This window comes from Pelodiscus sinensis, chromosome 2 (assembly GCF_052426305.1).
Source record: "Pelodiscus sinensis isolate ZL-2025 chromosome 2, ASM5242630v1, whole genome shotgun sequence".
In the NCBI taxonomy this organism is placed as follows: domain Eukaryota; kingdom Metazoa; phylum Chordata; order Testudines; family Trionychidae; genus Pelodiscus; species Pelodiscus sinensis.
This window is the reverse complement of record NC_143053.1, coordinates 147,321,197-147,344,654: the sequence shown is the minus strand read 5'-3', so window position 1 is coordinate 147,344,654 and position 23,458 is coordinate 147,321,197. Positions and strand designations below refer to the sequence as shown.

Sequence of the window (23,458 nt, the reverse complement as noted above, 5' to 3'; positions counted from 1 at the left end):
CCATTTACACTGACACTTATACCAGGGCTAGGGGGCCTACTTGTTTCCATACTCTACATAATCTATTGAAAGAAGATGAAGGGTGAACCTCGAATAGAAAAAACATGGGTTCTTTACTGAATCTCTGCAATTACTTTAGTATGCTAACAGTTGTCTAAATATCATTGCAGCTGAATATTGCAAATATTATATCTTTAAAATTAGCTTAGTAATAAAGTCAGAAGTAAAGATTTGATCCAAACACATTTATGTAATCTGGAACACTGATGTGACACATTCTGAATAAAGCCAGTTGTAGGCAGACATTTCCAGGTACACTTAGTAGTCATCTGAAGAAGTGGGTCATGTCCATGAAAGCTAATGATACCATCTACATGTTTTGTTAGTCTTTAATCAGACTATTTGTTGTTTTTTTTAAGTTTATCCTAATAATAATATAAGAAGGAAGATGAATTTGGCTGATGGTGACAAATGTAATCAGATGCATTGGCGTAATGAACAGGAGCAGTGTTGAGGAGTTCTAAACTTAACTAAACTGGGAGTGTAAATACTGAAATTATATTATAATCAAGTTTCAATGATACAAAAATGCCCATTGCTCTTGCTGACAACTTTTTTTTTCCTAGCAGCCTCATCAGCAAAGAAAAAATCAAGGTGAGGAAACCTCCAATAAACTACCACAGGAATAGATTTATTACTATCCTATCCCCCTACATTTGAAATGATTAAATGGTCATTTATTTTGTTTCTCAGACCATTGCTGTTTGTCTAAAGAAAAATATCCTGCATTTTTGTATTGTCTTATTCAGTTTTTTCTTTTGTGCAAAACTTTGTTGATCATCAGTTTAGTTATGGATTTAAATGACAATCTTATTTGTATAACTTTCTGAGGTATTGCACTCGCTGAGTCATTTAATTCAGGAAAACATTTAATACAAGCAAACAGAAAAACTGCAGTTCATATCTCCGAATAGTCCATCACTCCCAGTACTGGCATTGGTTGAGAATGTGTTCCAGAGGTGGCACATAACCTTAGTAGATTACCAGCATAATTGGGACATTTTTCTTCTCAAGGAACTGCTGTTCTGTGAAGGAGCTTTTAGTTACTTGTGTCTGTGTAAACAAAAGTGTTCTTGGACTGTTTTGGTGGCCTTATCGTGGTCCTATATCCCAGCATTGAATGTGGTTCTATAGATGGACTGTATGTTGAGATGTCTTTTGTGTTAGCAATTGAGGTCACTTGGGAAGTTGAAATCTGTATGCAGGGTGGCCTAGGTAAAATTCTAAAATTGTTTTGAAATAACCTTTATGTTGTTGCTTTAACAACAAAACATTCTTCTTTTTATTCTAGATGGGAAGATGATTACAAGTCTGAGGTAAGTGATAATTTTGAAATGTGTCATAGATATGTTTCTTTGTTCTTGTTTTTTGAATGTTTACTTGTGTTTTGACTCTCATTCCCATTTTAGTGATATTGTATCCTACTTTATATATACAATTTAGTGAAATAACGTAGAGTAGCAAATCTTCATATGTTGGTAAGAGATGCTTACTACTCTTTGGAGGAAGGCAAAAGGATGGCAATTAGTTTTGTGCAGAAAGCTTTGTGTCTCTACCCTGAGCCAAAAGGCAGTCAGCTTCTGCTTCCTCACTGTTCCCTCTAAATCAAAGACCTTCTATACTGAATAATTAGTTAAATCTTGAATTAACAGAAGAACAATAAAAATCCTCAGATGTTTTTCAGAGATCCACCCCACCAGAATATGATCTTGCTTCATGTCTGGAGATCCTAGGTGCTCCAGCAATACAAATAATTAATATATATCAATGATGTCCCATAGTAGAAATCCTGAAATGCACTAGACTCCAACAGCTTTGTCAGCCTTATTTTGATTAAAACTTTGATGCACCCTGCTGTAAAGCAATGGGTCTCAACTTTTCCAGACTACTGTACCCCTTTCAAGAGTCTGAGTTGTCTTGCTGTCAGCCGACGGTCAAGGCAGTGTGTGTGTTTCCGAGAAAAGGTTTAATGTCCGTGTCTTTACTGCTAGGACTGGGGTCCCGTCGCAGAGGGTAGCCAGCAGGCCAACAGACGCCCCTTATGACCGGCTGAAGTTCTTTTAAATTGTGCTTGGTTCTGTTACAGCAAGTGAAGGAGTCAGGTTAAAAACTTAAACAGTTACAGGGGCGTCTGTTGGCCTGCTGGCTAACCTCTGCGATGGGACCCCAGTCCTACACTTGCATACCCCAAGCTTTACCTCACTTCAGAACTACCTGTTTACAAAATCAGACCTACTGTTACTGAAAAATCACTTACTTTTTCACTTTGTGTGTATGAAATATTAGTTTGTGCCGACTTCACTAGTGCTTTTAAGGTAGCCTGTTGTAAAACTAAGCAAATATCTAGAAAAGTTGATGTACCCCTGGAAGACTTCTGAGTACTCCTCACGAGTATTTGTACTGTTAGTTGAGAACCATTGCTGTAAAGACTCTGATTCTTCTGGAATTTGGCTCTATGCATGACTTCAGGCCAGTGTTGATACTTGGGCTGTCTTAGTTATAACCCTTTCATTTTAGGGACGTGAACAGGTAATTGGTTAACCGGTTTCCTGGTAAGGGTGATGCTTACCAGTTAACCAATACTTGGGAGTAGCCTCCTGCCTGCAGCCCACTGCAGACGGAAGGTAGCTCCAGCCCTTCATGCGGGCCAGAGTTGGCATCCTCGTGTGTAGGGAAGGGGATGGGAGCAGAAGCCAGCCCCCCATGTGGAAGGGGGTGGGTGGGAGCAGGGTCATTTTATCTTGCTTTGGTATATGTTCCTGTAGTTAATTTGTGCAATTGGATGTTAGGAGTAGAGCCCAGGTATCCCTCCTCTGTCACTGACTCGATGACCATGCGCAAGCCTCTCAGCATCACATTATATGTATAAAATTGATATTATTACTCTGTCCCTCACAGGTGTTGGTGGTTTTTTTTGTATCATTCTTTGATACTCCTGAAAGAAAAATGTTCAAGGCAAAGTACATCCTTTTAGTATTTCACCTTAAGTGTATCAACTTACCAATAATAGCTGTGACATTTGAAATAAAATATTCAATATTTAACAATAAAAGACCTGTTCCCTCATAGTCAGCATAACACAGGAATGTAATTGCTAAAAGTGAAGAGGTTTTCAGGAACCCTATATCCTGGGTGCTGAAGTACGTAGTCCAAAATACTTATATTGCAGTTGTTGCTATATTTATATTAGTAATAAGGGCCTAGGATTCTAATTAATTGCTGTAAAATATTTTCTTCCCTCAAGCATTTGGTTGTTAGTGTACTATGATGTTTTGTAGAAGAACTATATTTAAGCAGTGTAATCAGTTCTTGTGATGTTTTTTTCCCCCTACAGAATGATCCAGTTCAAAAGCAGAAAGCCTTAGAATATTTGGTATGTAAACAAAGTATTTTGCTGGGCTTTGCTATGTTTTAATACTGGCTTTGCATTAGTTCAGAAAGATTAAATCTTGCATGAATCACTGGGAAGAGTATTTCACCATATCTTGAAAGATTGGGCAGTTGCAGGATAAATAAATCCTTTGTTTGCTGTTGCTTGTAACATCATATATTAGAAGTTGAATTTGGACTGCTTCAGAGTTCAAAGAAACAAAACTTGGTGTATCTACTTTTTAGAACAGAGATTTTAACATTTGCTAAAGTATTTTTTAATAATGTTTAGTGTCTAAAATGTTTTCAAAGGAGAATATTCATGAGTAATTATGGACTGTGATTTGTTTAGGTAAGTGTATTCAGAAGCTCTGAGAAGAAAAGTTTACTTACCTAGTTTCTTAAACAATTTTGGAGAAAGACTTAGGCACCTGTTTCATCCTGTCTTTTTTACTGTGGAGCTCTCTGGCTCCCCTACCACTCTTTTAATTCCATTTTGTCCCAACTATATAACAAGATTTGAATAATGTCATTCTGCATCCTAAAATGTCTGAGGCAAGACGAAACTGTGGAAACAGTTACCAGTGTGGATGAGTCCCCTCTTTATTTAGATTATCTGGTTTAGTTATCACTGGGATTTGAAGTCTGTTAGCATCCAGTTTGTAAGTTCTTAGCCACTTTTTTTTCTTTTTTACAAGCAAAACTTCACAAATTACACCATCCAGCAGCCAGGGATTTCATCTGCTACTATAAATCTAATTTCCTTGAATTTTTTGTTCAAGTACTCATAGGACTTCCTTTGAATCCATCTATTTTTGTTTTCATTTCCCAAAACTCATGAACTACTTTGGGAAGTCCATTTGAGTATTTGAGATAAATGTTCTTAATTATTGTTTGGAACTAAACCTTTTTGGATGTATGATTATTTTTAATTTGACAGGAAACTTTTCGGGTCACCTCAGACAAAGAAGCAACTGTGGTAGTTAGTATTACACAAGAACTAACAGAAGCTTTGAAGATCTTTTGTAAAAAGAAAGCAGCTGTAAGTAATCTGTGTACTTCAGTGACTTGTCCTGTAGGGCATGTCTACACTAGGAAGTTATTTTGAAATAACTAAATTTGATTTAATTACTCCTGATTTTTGCAGAATTAAAATAGCGTGTCCCCGCTATGGGGGAGCCTTGAAATTAGTCTGAGGCAGGCTCCGTTGTTGTGGACATGCTACCTCGACTTAGAGCCCCAGGAAGCACTGGGGAGTAGTTATTTTGAAATAGTGACACTAGAAGCTCCACACTAATGCTATTTCAAAATAACTATTTTGAAATCATCATTATTCCCTGAGGAAAGCAGGAGCACAGATTTCGATATAAGCATCCCATAATTTAGAAATAACAGGGTTGATAGTGTGGATGCTCTGCTTATAAATTTGACCTAAGGGAGGTTATTTCGAAATAACACCCTAGTATAGACCAGGGCATGTTGTGGTGGTCTATTGCAAGGGTTTTCCCATTGATCTATCCCCTTCTCCTATTCACAGTCATGTAACATCCCTACAACAACTATAGCAATTGGCACTAGGGATGTAAAATTTCATTTAATCAACTAGTTGGTAGATTTTTCCATCGACTTGTTGATAAACGGGAGCGCCGCAGCGGGGTTAACTCCCAGCTCCAGGAGATAACCCTGCTGTAGCTCTGCCTTTTAAATGTATTAAGAGCCTGCCAACTCTTAATTCATTTTAAAAGGCTGAAGTGCAGCCGTGGCACCTGATGTGAGCCAGGAATCAGCTGTCTTGGCTTGCGCTGGGGTCCCCCTCCACTGTGCCAATGATTTTTAACTTAAGAGCCTGCTTCTGCTTTCCCGGCTCCTGATTTCCCTCCCTTGCTACCTCTGATAGAGGCAGCAAGGGGGAAAGGTGACTAGTTGTTTATCCCTAATTGGCTCAGAAATTAGGAAACACGTTCAGATATAAGTAACTATATTGCAGTGTAAGTGTGCTGGTTTTGAGAACTTAATTGCACTATTTTTTCTTTCCTTTTTTCTTTTTATTAATTACTTTTCCACCTTCCATTTGTCCTGGTTTTTCTCCCCTTTCCATGTGCTTCTCTGCAGTTGGTCTCCTTTACCACCAGTGCATGCTTCCATGTTGCCTAGTTGTTGTTCTCCCACCACATCACTTTCCTGCTATTTAGTTCCCTTCTGTCTTGGATATATTATTCAACCGCTTGGTGTTTTCCCCTAAATTATACTATTTGACTGCTTCATTCTTTTCTCCCCTGGACATGTGGACAGTTCTCAGTGGCATTCAGCTCTGTTCCTGCTTGAGGCTTTTGGCTTTAAGAATAACTTCAATTTCTTCTCCTATAGCAGCAGGCTGTAGTAGAGACAATCATGCTGGCTACTCTTCTATTTTTGTCTGCTTCTAGATAGGGACCAGTGAAAAACAATTACACGGTACTTGTGAATTTAGCATAGAACTGTGATTTTCAACAAGAAGCAGGCATCCCTACTTTCTCCCTGTTGAGGCAACAACTGTTTGGGGGGGGGGGGGGGTTAGCAAGCTGGTCCCATTCTGTGGAGAGGGGGTTAGGTGAGAATGTTTCTCATTATATGGCACTAGATGGTCTACTCTGGGCAGAGATCAGGGCCTGGTTTCACTCTGTTTGGCTCCCAACCAGGCGGCTGCTGCATCTTGTCTGGCTAATTGGAGGGGAAAAGAGGGCAGTTCTGGCAATGAAGTGTTTGGGAGCCTGGTGAGCCTACACACACTGGCTTCTGCAGGTCTATGGCTGATGCTGCAGGAGATGAATTCATCCCGCTACCATAGCTAACATTCTAGCCCATGCTGCCACCACTTGGAACAAAAGGATCAGTGTCCGATCAGTATGCTGGCAGGAGGACAGGGATTGGGGCAGGGGGGAGGGAGGGAAGGACACTGGTCCTTGTGTCTCACATACACAGGGAAAGAAAAAGGTCAAAGACTTAAATTGTTTGATTTTTACTTCACATTTATGGCTAATTCAAAACTCAGGTTACATGAGAGGATGCCATTGTTACTTGCATTGATAGTTGTGAGCAAAATAATAAGCAAACTTGAGCAGCACAGCGAAACATAGGATTCATTACTTAAATATAGGTTTGCCAATGAAAATGTATTGGCATTCTATGGGAAAGGTTGCTATTTTTTAAATGTTGAAAATAGGGATGTGAAGGTATAACCAGTGCTTTCTTTGTGACGGTATGTACTACTGGTACAGTGTACCGGCACCCTTTTTTATGGGAGCAGTCACGCCGCTTTCCCCCGGCACAGCCCTCTGCCGGCCCTGGGAGAACTCGCACTGCGCTGCTTTCCCCTTGCACAGCCCCCAGCCTGACTCCTTCTGCGGGATCAGCAAGATAATAAATTTGCTTTTCGCTTATGCACATACGTATGTTGACATGATATAGGAAGAAGGGCTGGAGAGGCATATTTTGAATTTACTTTCCTCAAGAAATAAGTACCGGCACCTTTTTTTTTTGGGGGGGGGGGGAAAGGGTAAACAAAAAACGTCTGGAGTATAACCATATAAGCTGTTAAACCCAGGCTTATAGGTTAACGTTCACAGTTACATGCAGGCCCCCTCCCTACTCCTGGGGAGCCAGCTGCCATGCCACAGAGTCTATATTGGAGGCAGCAGGGAGGCAGCCAGATCCCCGAGAGCAGGGAGGCAGGTGGGAGCAGCTGCTGCCCTGAACTGTTGGTGCGGGTAACTAGATAACTGCTGAAAATCTCAGCAGTTTACCCAAATACCTGTTTCTGGTATCCCTAATTGAAAAGTAAAAATGTCTATTTTTAAAACAAATACCATGAAGTGTGCTTTTGTTTTTCTAGATTAATTATGCCAGCAGCCTGAGGCCACTGATGTCAATATCTCAAGATGAGTTTTCATCCGGAAAAAACATCCAAAACCCATCTAAGTCTTATGGAACTTACAAAGGCAATTCAGGTACTTTGGAGGGTGTGTCTGCCAAAATATTCTTTATAAGGTGGATTTGAATCTCACAACATGCTATATAAGCATTTAAAAATATGCTACTCTGCTGCTAGAATGCTGTGCTTTAGAAATGCTTTGCGATTTCCATTTGCTGTCTGGCAATTCAAGGAGTTTTGTGTTTTAATCTGTTAAGTTTCCTGATTAATACAGACTACCTGAGGACCTGCCCATCTCCTTGGGTGGTACCAAAGCAGCTGAGATCAGCTGGGGATACTAGAGCAGTCATCCTTCTGATTTTGATGTTAGGATTTCTTCAGTGAGTGATTGGTCTGCCATATTCTCCAACAGCAGAAATAAATGTAGCAGAACCACTAAAGGGCAGAGTAAGATGTATGCCTCCCAACTTGTGATCTATTCTAAAATATTTTTCCTCCCCAAAAATGGATTAAGTTATGTGATCAACCACTATAGGAAACAAGTATGAGTGGTGCTATACCAATCTGTATGTAAAAAGAGAATGCCATTACCATCCTTTGTCTATCTACTTGAACTTGTCTGATTTGTGGAATGAAATTTTGGAGCTGAAAAAATATGTACTGTAATTGATTCCTCTGCATAAGAAAAAAATTTCCATTGCATAGGAAGCATTGCAAGAAACCACTCTGACTTAACCAAGAAGTCTTCACTGATCTAAAACTCAAGAATCCTATAAAAAGCGGAAAATAGAATAAAGTATTAATATAAACAACACATAGGTTGGGACAAAATTAGAAAGACCAAGGGCACAACATAAGATTAAATTAGCTATGTGCTTCAAGGGTAACGAGAACATTCCACAAATACATTAGACGAAAGAAGACCAGACAGAGTAGGCCTATTACTCATTGGGTGGAAGGGCAGAAACAATAACAGAAAATGTAGAATGGCAAATGCACTAAATGACTTTTGTTTCAGTTTTCACTAAAAAGTTTAATAGCAGTTGGATAATGCCTGTGAAAATGAGGTAAGATTAAAGGCTAAAATAGGGAAAGAAAAATAGGGAAAGAACAAGTACAAAATTTTAGACAATTTAGATGTTTTCATTTACCTCAAATTATTTGTCCAGCTTGTCCATATCATTTTGAATTTTCATCTTGTCCTCCAAAGAACTTTCAGTCCTTCCCAGCTTGGTATCATCTGCGAACTTTATAAGTGTACTTTATGCCATCATCTAAATCATTGATGAAGATATTGAATAGAACTGGTCATAAAGCTGATCCCTAAGGAACCCCAGTCATGCATTTCTAGCATGACTGAACCATTGATAACTACTCTGTGGGATTATCCAATCCATTATGTACCCACCTAATAGTTGCTCCATGTAGGTTGAATTTCCTTATTTTGTTAATGAGAAGGTCATGCAAGACTATATCAGAAGCTTTACTGAAATCTAAATATATCATATCTGCCGCTTCCCACACTATCCACAAGGCTTGTTGCCTTAAAAAAAAAAAAAAAAAAAATCAGGCTGGGATGACAAGATTTGATTTTGTCAAATCCATGCTGATTGTTACTTATCACTTCAGTATTTTCCAGATGGTTGCAGATTGATTTGTTAAATTATTTGCTCCATTATCTTTCCTGGTAAAGAAGTTAAGCTGACTGATCTGAAATTCCCCAGGTTGCCCTTATTTCCTTTTTTATAGATAGACACTACATTTGCCCTTTTCCAGTCTCATGGAGTTTCTTCCATCTTTCATGACTTCAAAGATAATAGCTAACAACTCAGATATATCAGCTCCTTGAGAGTATTTAAAAAGCATTTCATTAGCCCCATGTAACTTGAAGACACCTAACTTGTCTAAGTAACTTTAATTTGTTCTTTCCCTATTTTAGCTTATGAACCTCTACCCCATTTTAACGGGCATTAACTTATATGAGGCATCCAAATCACGGTCAACCTTCTTGGTGAAAATACTTAGGCCTGCCTTTAGTGCAGGGCACTGAACTAGAAGACCTCTTCTTGAGATCCCTTCCAGTTCTGTGATTCTATAAATCAAGTAAATTAAGCAGCAAAGTTTCAATCTGATGCATATAATTAGCTAGAAGTAGTAAATTTGTAACCTGAAATATTTTGGAGAAATATGCAAAGTGAAGTGGTTAATAGAAATCAGAGAAAAGCAGATTCTCAAAAGCACCATTGAAAACAGGATACTTCTAAAAACCGAGAAGAAAAGTCTCAAAGCTTTTTGAGCTGCAAATACTTTAAAATAAGGTTTGTATAATATTTTATTCCTTATGTTGTGAAGATTTTAATTTTGTAAAATGTCTTCCTCGTTTTTCCACTTTAAATGCAAAAGCTATCATACTTTCATATTTGTATTATCCTTCATTTGAACATAATACTGTTAACGAGACAGCTTACCCAGTTGGTCTCAGCTTTTTTTCATGGATTTGTGTCTTTTGGGAAGGGAGGGGGAGGAGTAGCTGGTGCTGTTACTGTTTTTGTTTGTGGGGGGGAGGGGTTGAGTCAGGTTTACTTATTGGGGAATCTTTGATTTTGTCTACACTTTGTTGCTTTAATGCAACAGTGCTGGGAGAGAGCTCCCCCGATGCTTTAAAAAAACATCTGGATGAGAGGCATAGTTCCCAGGCTGGGAGCATATCTAGAATCTTGCTGTGCTCGGAGATGTGTAATTTTTCACACCCCTGAGCAAGAAAGTTTCGGTGCAGTAGCTTGTTTACATTGACAAGCTACTATTTGCTACCTAGATTCCTCATGTGGTACTAAACCTATTTGTGGGATATGTCAGAAAACTTATTGGCATATGCTGTTTTGTCCATTGATTGTACATTGATACCTTCAATGTTCAGACATGTATATGAGAGTGCACCATTCAAATAGTCTTTAAATAAAAACCACTTTACTCTTATGTCTATAATTAATGCTGTCTTCAGTCATTCTCTGCAAGGGCTTGTCTACATATCCAAATGTTACTGCTTTAAATATACTTGAATAGTTAATGGAAGAATACCCTAGCATGGATTAAATAACACCAGAATAAAAGGGAATAATACCAAAAGGGAAGAGGGGAGTAAGATATACCAATATCAGGCATCTTTATAGGGATAGAATTGTATCTATATAGGGATTATATTAGGGATGTAAAGGACTAGTGGACAGGATAGTCAACTAGTTGCTTCCCCCGCCCCCCCCCCCCGCACCCACTTTCCTCTGTCAGATAAAGGCAGCAAGGGGGGGGAGGGAGAAAAAGGGGGTATTCAAAGCAGCAGCACTGCAGGAACCTGGGGTCTGCTGGGGAGTGACCCCAGGCTCTGTGCAGCATTTCTGTGGAACACAGGGTCAGCTGGAGAGTCCCCAGCTGATCCCGGGCTCCGTGGGGTGCTGCCGCTTTGAAATGCCATGCGGAGCCTGAGATTAGCTGGGGAGTCCCCAGCTGACCCCGGGCTCCGTGGGGTGCTGCCGCTTTGAAATGCCATGCGGAGCCTGAGATTAGCTGGGGAGTCCCCAGCTGACCCCGGCTCTATGTAGCATTTCAAAGTAGCAATGCTGCATGGAGCTGGGGGTCCAGGGTCCCTGCAGGTGCTTCCGCTTTGAAATGCACAAGAGCCCCCTCTGAGGCTTTTAGGCACTTCCACATTCCTCCTTTGAAATGTACATTGACTGGTCATGTGGTAAATGTATCCGTATTTAATATCCTTAGGTTATATTAGTATAGCTATATTGTGATTTTAACAAAACAAAAACATACCCATAATCCTAATTGAACAGTTACAGTCATACCCATAATCCTAATTGAACAGTTACAGTCATACAAATGTGATGTGTGGACCAGGTCAAGTAATTAGGTACTTGGGCACAACTGAGAACTACTTTCAAGGAACAGTTAAGGAAAATGCTTATCTGTCCTGTGAAGATACTATGTTTAATTCAGATGTTTGTGACTTCAAGTGATTTGACTAATTTTGAGTCCGAATCATTCACCCACTTTCCTTCGTTAATTTAATTTACAATTTATTACAAACCTTGGTGAAAAAGCAACAGAGGGTGGTGGTTTAACATTTTCCTGCCAAATAGGTAACAAGACAAATTAACTATTTCAATTTATTAAAAACACTACCCTAAAATATAAAAGTAGGTAAAATTACAGGTTAGCTTCCCCTCCTCCTCTGGTGTTTGACCAACTTCTAGTGTCGAAAGCTTTGTCATTTTATTTAGGTTTACTTGCGTGTGTCGTTTCAGGAAATACTAACCGGAATCAAGATTTTTCATCTCAAAGACTGGAACAGGCACAATTTACATCCCAATTAGATGCAAACGCTTCTAATTCATTCACCACTGCCAGTTCATACAGTTACCCAAAAGGTGATGGATCATCCTCATATGAACTAAGACCAAATGATTCTGCAACAGTGGCTCCTCTTAATAATGCATTTGCCCTTCAGACTGGAGGCTTTGCTACTGGAATCAGTGAATGGAAGAAGCAATTCAACCAATCTGCTTCGGTTAACTCCCAGTCCACTTCAGTTCAAGGCACCTCTCCCTATTTCACATATTCAGGGAGTAGGTATTCAACAGAATACAAGTCTAATAGTGATCAAGGAAACAAAACTACAGCACCTGATAACAGAATGGCTTATGGTATTGGAGGTACAAACTGGAAGAGTCCAGGAGCATTTACAAATAAAAAGCATGTACCTGACCAGAGGTCATCCTATTCTGCTTCCTCTACATATCCTTCATCTGGAGGATATTCAACAAACTATCCTTTACAAGGCTGTTCATCTTACTACAGTGGTGGGTCTGCAAATTCCACTTCTTCATCAAGAGGTGGTTCTAGTTGGTCAGAAGAATCGAGACATCAAAAATCAAATTTCAAGCCTGATTCTACCTCATTCCGTTCCTCATCTTCTGTTCACAATTCATACAGAGATTATCAGCAAAACAGAGAGTCAGATAAGATGTTTGAAGATGCTAGTGCTCTTACTCCCAACGTTCTGCATAGATCTCAAGGACAGGATCTACCTTCAATGACCAGAAAGCTCAAGCAGCTGACTCCATATTATCCAGCACTTCAAAGTAAGATTGTGAAGTAATTTAATCTTAGTAAAGCTTTCTTGGCATAGTTGTTCTGTGGCCGGCTACAAAGCAGTAGTAAAGGTTCTACCTTGCCAAGAGCTGAGATGGAGTGTTCAGTTGTGGGGACACTTTGGGTTGGCTTCCCTTAACAGCACATGTTTGCAGTTAAGTATTAGCATTAATATTGCTCTGAAGGGAGCTCATTTTAACTGTTCTGAGGACTGATCTAACTGGTCATGTGGTTATGGGGAAAGTGATATAATGACATGGGGGAGAGATTTGCTCTGGGCCATGTGACTATCCAAGTTCCAAATTTCATAAAGCAGCCGTGTGCTTTAGACTCCAGCAACTAATATCACAAGGGTTGCTGCTAGAGAGACTGAGTAAAAATAACAGTTGGATTGGGGGGGAAGTCTAACACTGGAGATGGTAATAGTAGAGAGTAGGGATGTAAAAGTTTAACCAATAAGTATTAGCTTTACTGGCTTGTTTACGTGGTAACCAATTAACAGGAAGGCCAGGCCCAGTAGGAGCAGCTCCCCATCAGCAGTTGGGCCGAGCTGGAAGAGCCCCCTGCCTACAGCAAACCCCAGCTGCAGAGACCTCTTCTTGGAGGACCCCTATAGCAGGACTCCAGCTGCTTTGCATCACCCCTCCATGGTTAACTGATTAAAATTGTATCATTTAACCAGTTAACTTTTTAATGAGCATTTACATCCCTATTAGGGAGAAATGCAAAATGTGCATCTCTCACACTTGGGGGGGGTAATAATTTTCTTTAATAAAATATTTAAACAGCCAATTTGATTCTAACTGCTGTTTTGAGTTGGTCATTTGTCATTATTTTGCATTGATATCTAGACAATAGGCATTATGAATTGTAGCTTGTTTTAAATGTAGAAAAATATTACATTGTATAAACGTATTTCTAGAACATTTTAAGGCAGAACTGAAATCATATATAACTGGGACATCATCATGTTGGTGAATTTGCCAGACCTTTAATTCTTAATTAAAGTTAATCCAGATCTTTAATTTTTAGTAACTTTCCTAATTTTAAGAGAATAGTCTGCATTATCTATCTGCCATATTCATCTCTACAAAAACGAGAAGTCCTGTAGCACCTTTAGGGCATGTCTAAACTACATTCCTCTTCTGAAATTTACAAATCTCGCGCTTCATTTGCATAATTGCACTAGCACTTTTTCGAAAAAGAAACCGCAATCTAAATGGGGTTCTTTTGAGGGGAAAAAACAAACCCTTTTTTTTCAAAGAACTCGTACACCTCAAAAAGGGATTTTTTTCCGAAAAAGTGGTCTCACGCAATTATGCAAATTAAGCACGAGATTTGTAAATCCACGCTTCATTTGCATTTTCGATCAGGCTCATTTACATTCCTCTTTCGGAAGAGGAATGTAGTTTGATGTGCCCATAAAGACTAACAGCTTTATTTGGGCATACGCTTTTGTGGGAGAAGACTTCATCAAATACATATGTTTACCTATGCAAGTTTATGCCTAAATACATTTTAGTCTGTATGGTGCAACAGTACTCCTCATTGTTTTTGCAGATACAGACTAACATGGCTATCCCCCTGAGACTCATCTATTCAGAGTTGCATAAAAATGATAAATTATTTATTTAAAGGGTTTTTTTCTTTTTTTCATCAGAAATCAATATTGAAGCATTAGTCAAAGTGCTAATTGAAAGTAGAGAAGTAAGAAGATAAAACAGCTGAATTGGAACAGATGAACAGAACACTGAAGAATTTTCACTTCTGGTTTTTAGGAAACTGATCATTTAAGTTCTGGATGTGTTTTTGTGTTTTTTGGTTTTTTTTTGTGTGGAGGGGATAGAGTTTATGGTTTTAGTACAGTAAAAATGTAGTTGGAGCACACGTTGTCATGAAGCTGAATATATTGTTCAAATACTTTTATGCATTTGTTAAATATTTTTAATCGATTACATTGAAAACTCTTGGTTTTTGAGGGGCTGGCTAATATTAGTTTCCGCTTGCCAAAAAGGTTTGTATGTTATGTATAATTCATTTAGAAAGATTGTTCACTGAAAATAAGAGTTCCATTGCATGAAAAATACAGAAATGTGTTACTTCACTTATAAACCAATGGTCAATTCTAATTTTAGACTGTATAGAGAGCTAGGAAACTTTTTAGAAGTGGCAATACTAATTTTTTGGGGGGGGAGGATGGACACAATAAAATGACACATTTCTCCTACTGTGGACTCAGAATGTGTTCTTAAATAAAAAAAAAATGCAAACAATTGATAATGGAAAAAAATAACCAATTTATTTTTGTATGGGTATAGTTATTCAGTAGGGACTGTGGGGTGTGTTTTTTTTTTTTTTTTCAAATCACAGTAGTTATACCACTACAACCCAAGTAAATAATACCCAACCCCGTAATTTTTTTATAAAGTGTAAAAGAGCATACATATATGGAAATGCAGCCAGAATTACTTTGTACAGAGTAGTATTTTCTGTTAGGAGGCTCCACTGCTGACCCAGTCGGTGCTGCTAAAGGAAAAGCTTTCCAACAATTGAGCATATGGCCTGCACATGCCTGATTGGAATCAATGTTAACAAATACTCTAAGAACAGTAGTTCTTCAAGTGATGTCCCCGGGGGTGCTCCACTGTTGGTATCTGGCCTGTTCTGGTGCTGCAGATTGGTGTTTTTTAGCAGTATATGGTTGGGCTGCACATTCATGGTAGGGGACACACGCCATTCACGCCTTTGCAATTCATGTGCGTGACCCTACTCTCCTCAGTTTCTTTGTTACCCTCGGTCACACATGGAGCTTCATTCCCTCTCTTCAGTTATCTAAAGTTAAGAAATTGAGCTGTAATTAGTTATTAAAACTATTCTCCTGTTCATATTAGTTGCTAGTTTAAAAAAAAATTGTTCTCACTACATGTAAATAGTTTTAAATGCTCCTGAGGGACAGCACACTATTAGCATAGGCCCGACGGGAGCCCTTTTGGGCCTCTAATTTCTTCAGAGGGGAAAAAAAGATATAAGCACTGAAAGAGCCAGCAGTGGTAACAAACGCCAAGACAAAGACCGTAACCCTACCTGCCCCCCATGCAAAGTCGAGCAGTAAGCTATTTTTTTTTTTAAAGGAACAAGAGACAAAATACCCAGCTCCCCTGGATTTAAGAAATGCAACAAATGTCTTGACCCTATGCCTGCCTCAGATGGACATGAGTCTTGCATCCAATGCCTGGTTGAGGCGCACATTCCTCAGAAATGTGTGCACTGTTGTAGCCTTATGGCCAGAGCCCACAAGGACAGAGTTGAGACTATGCATATTACTCTTCGACAAAGCTCTTGAACCTCAGACAAAAAAGGTGAACAGTATCAACCTGAGACTGTCAACAAGCAAAAGAAATAGTCAAAAGTTCCCCTTCATGTAAGCCACCTATGAAAAGGGTCTCTCCAACCCATTCCCTACCTCCAAGGATCAGCACGGGAGATATATCGGGCATCTCTGGCACCGGGCGTCCCAGTGTCGCATCAGTGGTAAAACCAAAAATATAGGCTGCAAAGACTGTGGCACCAAAGACTTCCAAGGCCCAGGAACTAGACCAGGATATGGCACGGCTGGCACTGAACAAGACCTTGATGCTGACAAAATTGAGAACTAAATCCGCTAAGCCCTTGCCTTGCACGCCAAGCCCAGAACCAGTGTCCTCACCACCAGCAATTATTCCCCCTCTATTGGCACTGCACTCGGCACCACAGGCAACTTACTCGAGCTGCTGCCATTCTTCCCCGTGCAGACAAGACTATGACATGCCAGTGCTGACTTTGGAGCTGTGAAAGCTCCGAGGCGCCTTTCCCACTCTCCTTTATCTGCTTGGGATTCTCCCTGTTAACCAGTCACCAGTGCTGTCTCACTACAGTGACTATGATGATAATCGCAGGATTGTGATCTCATCTCAACATTTCTTTCCCACCAGAGCGCTCATATCTGTCAGACCGTGGCCATGGTGTTCCCATCATTTGCCGGGGGTATCTGGACTGGTCCTACAACCCTCATTATCCACCTCATTGAGCTCCATATCATCAGTGGGTGCCAGAAGGCAGCATTTGACGTCCCTTTAACACTGGTCCATAGGTCGATACCTACCTCTCATCATTCCCCTCCTCCAACGGAGGACCTAGAGCCTAAGGAGGGACAGATTGCTGAGGATGCTGATACTGAACAACTGTATGTTTTGCCAACCGATAAATTGTCTTCCTCACCTAACAAGGCGGTTATCCTGGACAATTCATCTCCTACAGATGGCTTGAAACAATTTCAGGACTTATTCAAAAGGGTTGCGATAAGTCAGGAGGTAGTTTTATCAGAGGCGCAAGAGAAACAACATAGCTTGTTAAAGAATCACCAGCCATGGGTGAAATCTAAGATCATGCTTGCGATTGATGAAGCAGTCATGGAAGGAGTGGATGAGATTTGGCAAACACCAGCCTCAGCCCCCCCCCCCCCCCCCCCCCCCCCCCCAACCAACAAGAGAGCTGATAAGAAAATATTTAGTCCCCTTGAAGGTCATGGACTTAGTATTTCTCCACCCTCAACCAGACTCGTTCGTGGTGGTAGAACATAGGTCCAATACCCAGCAAAACAAGACCACTATCCATGATAAGGACCATAAGCGATTAAACTTGTTTGGTAGGAAAACATATTCCTCCTTGACACTACAGCTTCAGATAGCCAATTACACTGAACTACTGGCCAACCATGATTTTGATAATTATGCTAACGTGACAAAATAATGCAATGTCCTCCAGATGAGAAACAACCTATTCTGAAATCCATACTACAAGATAGTTACCACATCCCTCAGAGCATTGCAGATGGTGCTTGAATCTGCTGATATAGCTGCAAGAGCAGCAGTGACATCCATAGTGATGAGATAGTCATCGCAGGCATTCTGAAAACTTCAAACCAAGGTTGAGGACCTTCTGTTTGATAAGGACAAACTCTTTGCCATAAAGACGGACAAGGTCCTTCCTTCCAGCAAAGCCTTTCACTACCCTATGCACATTAAGAATGTGCACACCTCCAGGAGGTGTTACACTGCCTGTTAGAGGCTGAAAGATTTTTCTTACTCCAGGCAACAACAAAGACCCTTTTAACCAGTATTTATCCAGGGCAAGAAACCAATGTTGACAGACTTCCAATACCCACTCATCAGTCCTCCCAACAGCCAAGTTTTGAGGCTTTAGTCGAGGGCCAGTACAACCTCTCCCCTCCTCCAGTGCCTTGCAAACACATGATTTTTCACCATAGTTTGCGCCCTTTTTAAAGCAATGGGCAGCAATTATCACAGACCATTGGGTCCTTGAGATCACGAAATGTGGATACTCCATTTCCCTTACCTCCTTTACACCAACCTTCCCACCCTTCCCGTCCCTCTTGAGGGACCTCTCTCACAAAACGCTTCTACGTCAGGAAGTGGATCACCTCCTACACACGGGCTATAGAGAGGGTACCCGATCAATATCAGGGCAGTTGGTTTTCAAACTACTTCCTTACAGAGAAGAGAACGGGTGGTTGGAGACTGATCCTCAATCTTTGCCAATTAAACAAATACCTTCGCGAGCAATGGTTCAAAATATTCAGACTCACGTCTATCATTCCGGCAGTGGATGAGGGATACTGGTTTGCAGCCCTCAACCCTCAGTATGCTTATTTCCACATCACCATACACCCATCACACAGATGTTTTCTCAGTTTTACAGTCACTGCAGAGCATTTCCAATACCAAATCTTTCCTTTCAGACTTTCTTCTGCCCCCAACTTTCTCAAAGACCCTGGCCAAAGCATACCTATATCTGAAAGGTATGATTTTTCCTTACCTGGACAATTGCTTCGTACAAGGTCCTTCTTGACAAGCCAGAAAGGATGTGCTTTTTTTTTTTTTAACCGAGGCTCTTTGAATCTGTCAGCCTCATTATACAGGAATAGAAATCCACCCTATGACCCATGCAATCTTTAGAGTTCATAGGAGCTGGTCCGGATTCCATGACCGCACAAGCATACCTTTCAAACCAGCACTTCAAGCTCCTTATGGCATCGGTTTTGATCATGATGTCCAGTCCCATCATGAGAATATTAACTTGTCTCTGCCTCATGGGCCATAAGGCCGCCATAATATGTCATCCAACATACGTCTGCAGTTTCGGTGCCTTCAGTGCTGGCTTGCCTCGGTGTATTTCCCTTCCAAACACCAGGTGCGCAAACAAGGTTTCCCCCCCCCCCCCCAAGGTACTTATTTTGTTGCGATGGTGGATCAGTCTAGAGAACCTTCTTGCAGGTGTCTCATTTTACCAGACTACCACAGATGCTTCTCTCCTTGGATGGGGAATGCACCTGCAACACCACTTCACTCAGGGCAGATGGTCCACCCACGAGTCCTAGCTCTGTATCAGCCTGCTGGAACTCTGCACTGTGTGCAATGCTTGCAGATGCTTTTTTCATCACATCCGGGGCACTACGTGGTTACACTGTCAGTGAGGATGTGAACCGATGTGGAACTTGTGTATCCACAATAATATTAATATCATCGCATCATACCTCCCTGGGGTCAAGAATACTACCGTGGACCCACTCAGCTGTCATTCTGCATAGACCATGTGTGGGAAATTCATACGCAAGTCTGACACAACCTCTTCCACCAGTGGGGTTGCCCAGCTGTAGATCTGTGACACACCAGAACACCAAGTGCTCCTAATATTGTTACAGGATGGGCATAGGTCCTAGATTGCTGGGAAATGTTTTCCTTATCACTTGCTCGCCTCTACTATGCTTTTCCTCCGATTCCACTCATTCCGTGGTCCTCTGAAAGATCGAGTCAGATGATCCCTGAGTCTTCCTTATAGTGCCAGAGTGGGCCAGGCAGACCTGGTTTCCCTATCTTTATAAAAATGCCTTTCCAACCTCCTTACCTACTTCCAAACTGCCCAGATCTCCTCTCTCAGAATGGAGGCAACTTTCTCCATCCTTAACATCTGGAAATGCTATATCTGATGGTGTGGTTTGCTTTGGTTCTCAGAAGTGGAGAAAAATCTCAGAACAAGTAAAGAATATCTTACTCAAGAGTAGATGACTCATAATATGTATTTCTATAAATGGAAGTGCTTTACAGTCTGGTATGTAACCAGATTCAACCATCTACCGTTCCTCTTCATCTGATTCTCGACTACATAATGCATCTGAAACAATACGGTCTCTCAGTTTCCTCCCTGAGTACACCTCGCTGTGCTGGCAGTGTTTCATTCTCTAATCGGTTCTCAGTTATACTCAACAAACTAGACCACCATTTGTGCCCTTGACCAAATGCTTGCTTTTTCTATTAATGACAAAGACTGTGTTTTTAATAGAAATCACATCAGCAAGGTGAGTTAATAAGATTGCCGCTCTCACAGCATCATCGCCCGAAACTATATTTCATAAAGATAAAGTTGTCCTCTGACTCCACCCCTCCTTTTTGCCTAAAGTCTGTTCAGACTTCCACATTAATGAGCCTGTTGTCCTACTAGCTCTTAACCAAAGCCTCATGCTTCCTGAGCGAAGGCTACTCTGCATACCTTGGATGTTCAGAGGGCATTATCCTTCTATATCGACTGGAAAAGTTATTTGTTTCAGTTGCTGAGCACGCTCGGGGAATGCCACTTTCATTGCAGCATATTTCCAAGTTAATAACATGTTCCATCTAATGCTACTCCCTTCAAAGAGGCCACTCCCTGGATCCCCCATGGCGCACTCCACACAGGCTGTAGCTGCATCAAGAGCCTTCCTGAAGGGAGTCCCATTTAAGGACAGCTGCTGTGCAGCCACTTGGTCATACAACCACATTTTCATGAGACATTACACAGTCTCCATATGAATGGAGACAAGTTCACCTGGTTCCAAGGTAGCCCTTTCATCTGCACATAAGCATTAATCTGAAGCCCACCTACCAGGTTTTGGGTACTGCTGTGTAGTCACCAACAGTAGAGCCCCCCTGAGGCCATCACTTGAAGAAGAAAGTTACCTTGTGCAGTAACCGTTCTCGATTGCCTGTGGGTACTCCACAATCCATCCTTCCTCCCCTTTTCTTCGGATTGACATTCACACAATAGGGCATACTATTGATAGGGCAGGCTATTGACGGAAACTGAGCAGAGTTGGGCCATGCATGCAAATTGAAAAGGTGCGAATGGCACGTGCCCCCACTGCGCATGTACGGCCTGACCAGATACTGCTAAAAAAAAACCTGATCTGTGGACTGATCTGTGGTACTGGGCCAAGCCCGATGCCAACAGTGGAGCACTCAGAGGGGTACACATCTTGAAGAACCATTGTTACTACACAAGGTAACTTTCTTTGCCAGGAAGTATGTTCAGAGCTTGCTTTGCCACTTTGCTGAAGTAAGGAAGTGGGACTTGAGGACTGCTCCAGAAAGCCATTACCTTGTTTTGCATTGTTGGGGTTAGGTAACTTCAGGAAACAGTAAATTCATCTTTCAGATTTGAAATTGTATCTATCTTTGCTGGCAACTGGTTGAAACACTATGGCATAATGGCTATAGTCTATTACAAAATTCACTTTCAGGAAGGGGTGCAATGTCTGGATGAAATTTAAAAATCTTTGGTACCAAGTATTTTGTGGTTCACATGATGGGTCATGGTCATCTCCTTTCTCACTAAACAGTATGTTGAACATTATTTGATTTTTGTGTGTTCCCCAATGCCAGCTCAGAATCTCTCATGTTTGGAAGGGTGCTTTGTCATTTGTCCAGCCATTCAGACTTTGGGATTTGACTTGCCATGTCACTTGTGGCCTTTGCTAAATACTGGCCAGTATGTGCAGCCTTTCTATGCATGAGGTCTGTGTGGTGACCCACCTTGTCAATGTGATCTATCAGTCAATAGCATATATTGTCAATGAGTGCCAGCTACTCAACCTTCATGGTGACTTTAAGGCCTTTCATGCTGGTGATGAAACTGGTGTCAGTTAGCTAAACAAACACTAGAACTGCTGCTGTTGCTTGGTCGTTTGGATGAGCCCTCTCTCTTGCTAGGGTGAAAAGTATTTGGAGGAGGCAACCAAAAATGCAGCAACTGTTGACTAGATTAAAGTGAAAGAGAGCAATCACCACCAGTGGAAGCAGAGGAGAGAGACTTGTGTACAAGGAAGAAGAAAGCACTTTTTCAGTCCATGAAGTTTACAAACTAGCTTGGAAGTACACAGGTGAAAATTAGGTCTGCTTTACTTACACAGAGTATCACAGTAAGTCAGTTTAATTTTTAATGTGGCACTTGTGTTCATGATGTGAAACAAGTATGTTTTTCTTGTCATATGGATGGTGGTGAAGAAGCCAGTTAATTGTTCTCCTGGGTTGACTTAATTTCTTTTGGCAGCTGTAGATATGTATTTGACTATTGCTCAGTAGCAGTTTTAATAATGCTCTCCAGCTCAAGCCTCAGTGAAGATGACTTGCCCTTTTTGTATCATCTGCATATGACACACAGCACAAAATGATTTAATGCTGTGCCAGTGAAAGGATATACATAGCAATATCTCCATAAGCAGACAGCATGCAATTTCAGAGATGAATGCAGCTTAGGAAAAATGGGTAAATATTTGCTTCAAAAAAAAAGCAGAAATAATTTGATATTTTGGGGGTGGTCATAAAATTACTGTCTTTGGGAATTCTGCTTTAATTGCCTGCAATTCTCTCACTTCCTGCAGCTGTTATTGCTGTGTAAAGGACAGGGACAAGCTGCCAGAGCCTGAGACCCTCCTTTAAAGCTTCTAGTCCTGTATTCAGTTCATAGCCTGGAGGCTTGAGACAAAACACTTGGGCTATGTCTACACTGGCATGATTTTCTGCAAGAACTCGTTTGCGGAAGAGGTCTTGTGCAAAAACTCTTCCAGAAGAGTGTCTACACTGGCATGTGCATATGTGCAAGAGATGTGCTTTTGCACAAGAGCATCCATGCCACTGTAGATGCTCTCTTGCACAAAAAAGTGCTGATGGCCATTTTAACCATAGGGCTTTCTTGCACAAGAAATTCATGTTGCCTGTCTACACTGGCCTCTTGCACAAGAACAGTTGCGCAAAAGGGCTTATTCCGGAGTGGGAGCATCATAATTCTTGTGTAAGAGGCCCTGAACCTGTGACCAGTGTAGACAGGCAGCAACTTTTGGTGCAAAAGCAGCTGCTTTTGTGTAAGATTGCACCAATGTAGAGACAGCCTTGGAAAAAGTCTTGCTGGCATGATATTAAGACTGACCTTCCTTGAATTAGGGGGGAGGGGAGTGTGAAATGCTGGTATCACTGGGCAGTGTACACTCCATCAATTAAGCACAAGTTCTCACAACTGATAGTGTACCATATCCTCCACAGAAGCCAACATTTGTTGAATTGTGTAGGACAATGACCACTCTGAAAGTGGCTTTCATTTCAAATAGGGGGGTTTCTACTGTTCAATAGGACCTATTGAATAGCTGAGTGCTTTTCTTCATTTAGCTATAAAAAAAGCACCCATATATGCTACAGCTCTTCCATAGTTGAGCTCTTTGCACAGAAGACAGCAAAGACCCATGGGATGGGTGCCACTAAAGCTGAAACTTTTAAATTATAGCAAAGGTTCCATGTTGGATCAGCCCAGTAAATGGTACTTTCAGCTCATTCTTGGGTTATTCTACCCCAGCTAATGATACATTGTAACTGAACCACTCCAAGCTAAAGCCAGGCCTGTAGGGTCCCAGCTTCTCATACAACTGCCACCTGCAGCTACAGCAGCAGGCAGCTGCCCATCCAGCTACCCAGAAAAGAATGATCAAAACCAGCTTGGAAAAGGCTTTTGAGGGCTGGAAATCTTAAAGCAAGATGTACCTGCACTCTTTGCCCTCTCCAACTGCAGGAGGTGCTAAAACTTTTACAGATTTTCCAATATTGG

At 41.0% G+C, this 23,458-nt stretch overlaps 1 protein-coding gene across 9 annotated transcripts in view; it reads left to right on the top strand.

The window, feature by feature from the left end:
- LOC102446317 (uncharacterized) overlaps nt 1–14,720 on the top strand; it is a 50,902-nt gene extending 36,182 nt beyond the window's left edge. For 8 of the 9 annotated variants that reach the window (XM_006113059.5, XM_006113058.5, XM_075921542.2 and 5 more), the window contains 7 exons: nt 627–654; nt 1,352–1,376; nt 3,395–3,433; nt 4,370–4,471; nt 7,301–7,415; nt 11,647–12,483; nt 14,154–14,720. In XM_006113059.5, coding sequence (XP_006113121.1) covers nt 627–654; nt 1,352–1,376; nt 3,395–3,433; nt 4,370–4,471; nt 7,301–7,415; nt 11,647–12,483; nt 14,154–14,212 — 1,205 coding nt within the window. In that variant the 3' untranslated portion in view covers nt 14,213–14,720. The remainder of the gene's footprint in view (nt 1–626; nt 655–1,351; nt 1,377–3,394; nt 3,434–4,369; nt 4,472–7,300; nt 7,416–11,646; nt 12,484–14,153) is intronic. The other variant, XM_006113060.5, reaches the window with a different exon arrangement.
- Nucleotides 14,721–23,458: the final 8,738 nt, after the last annotated feature.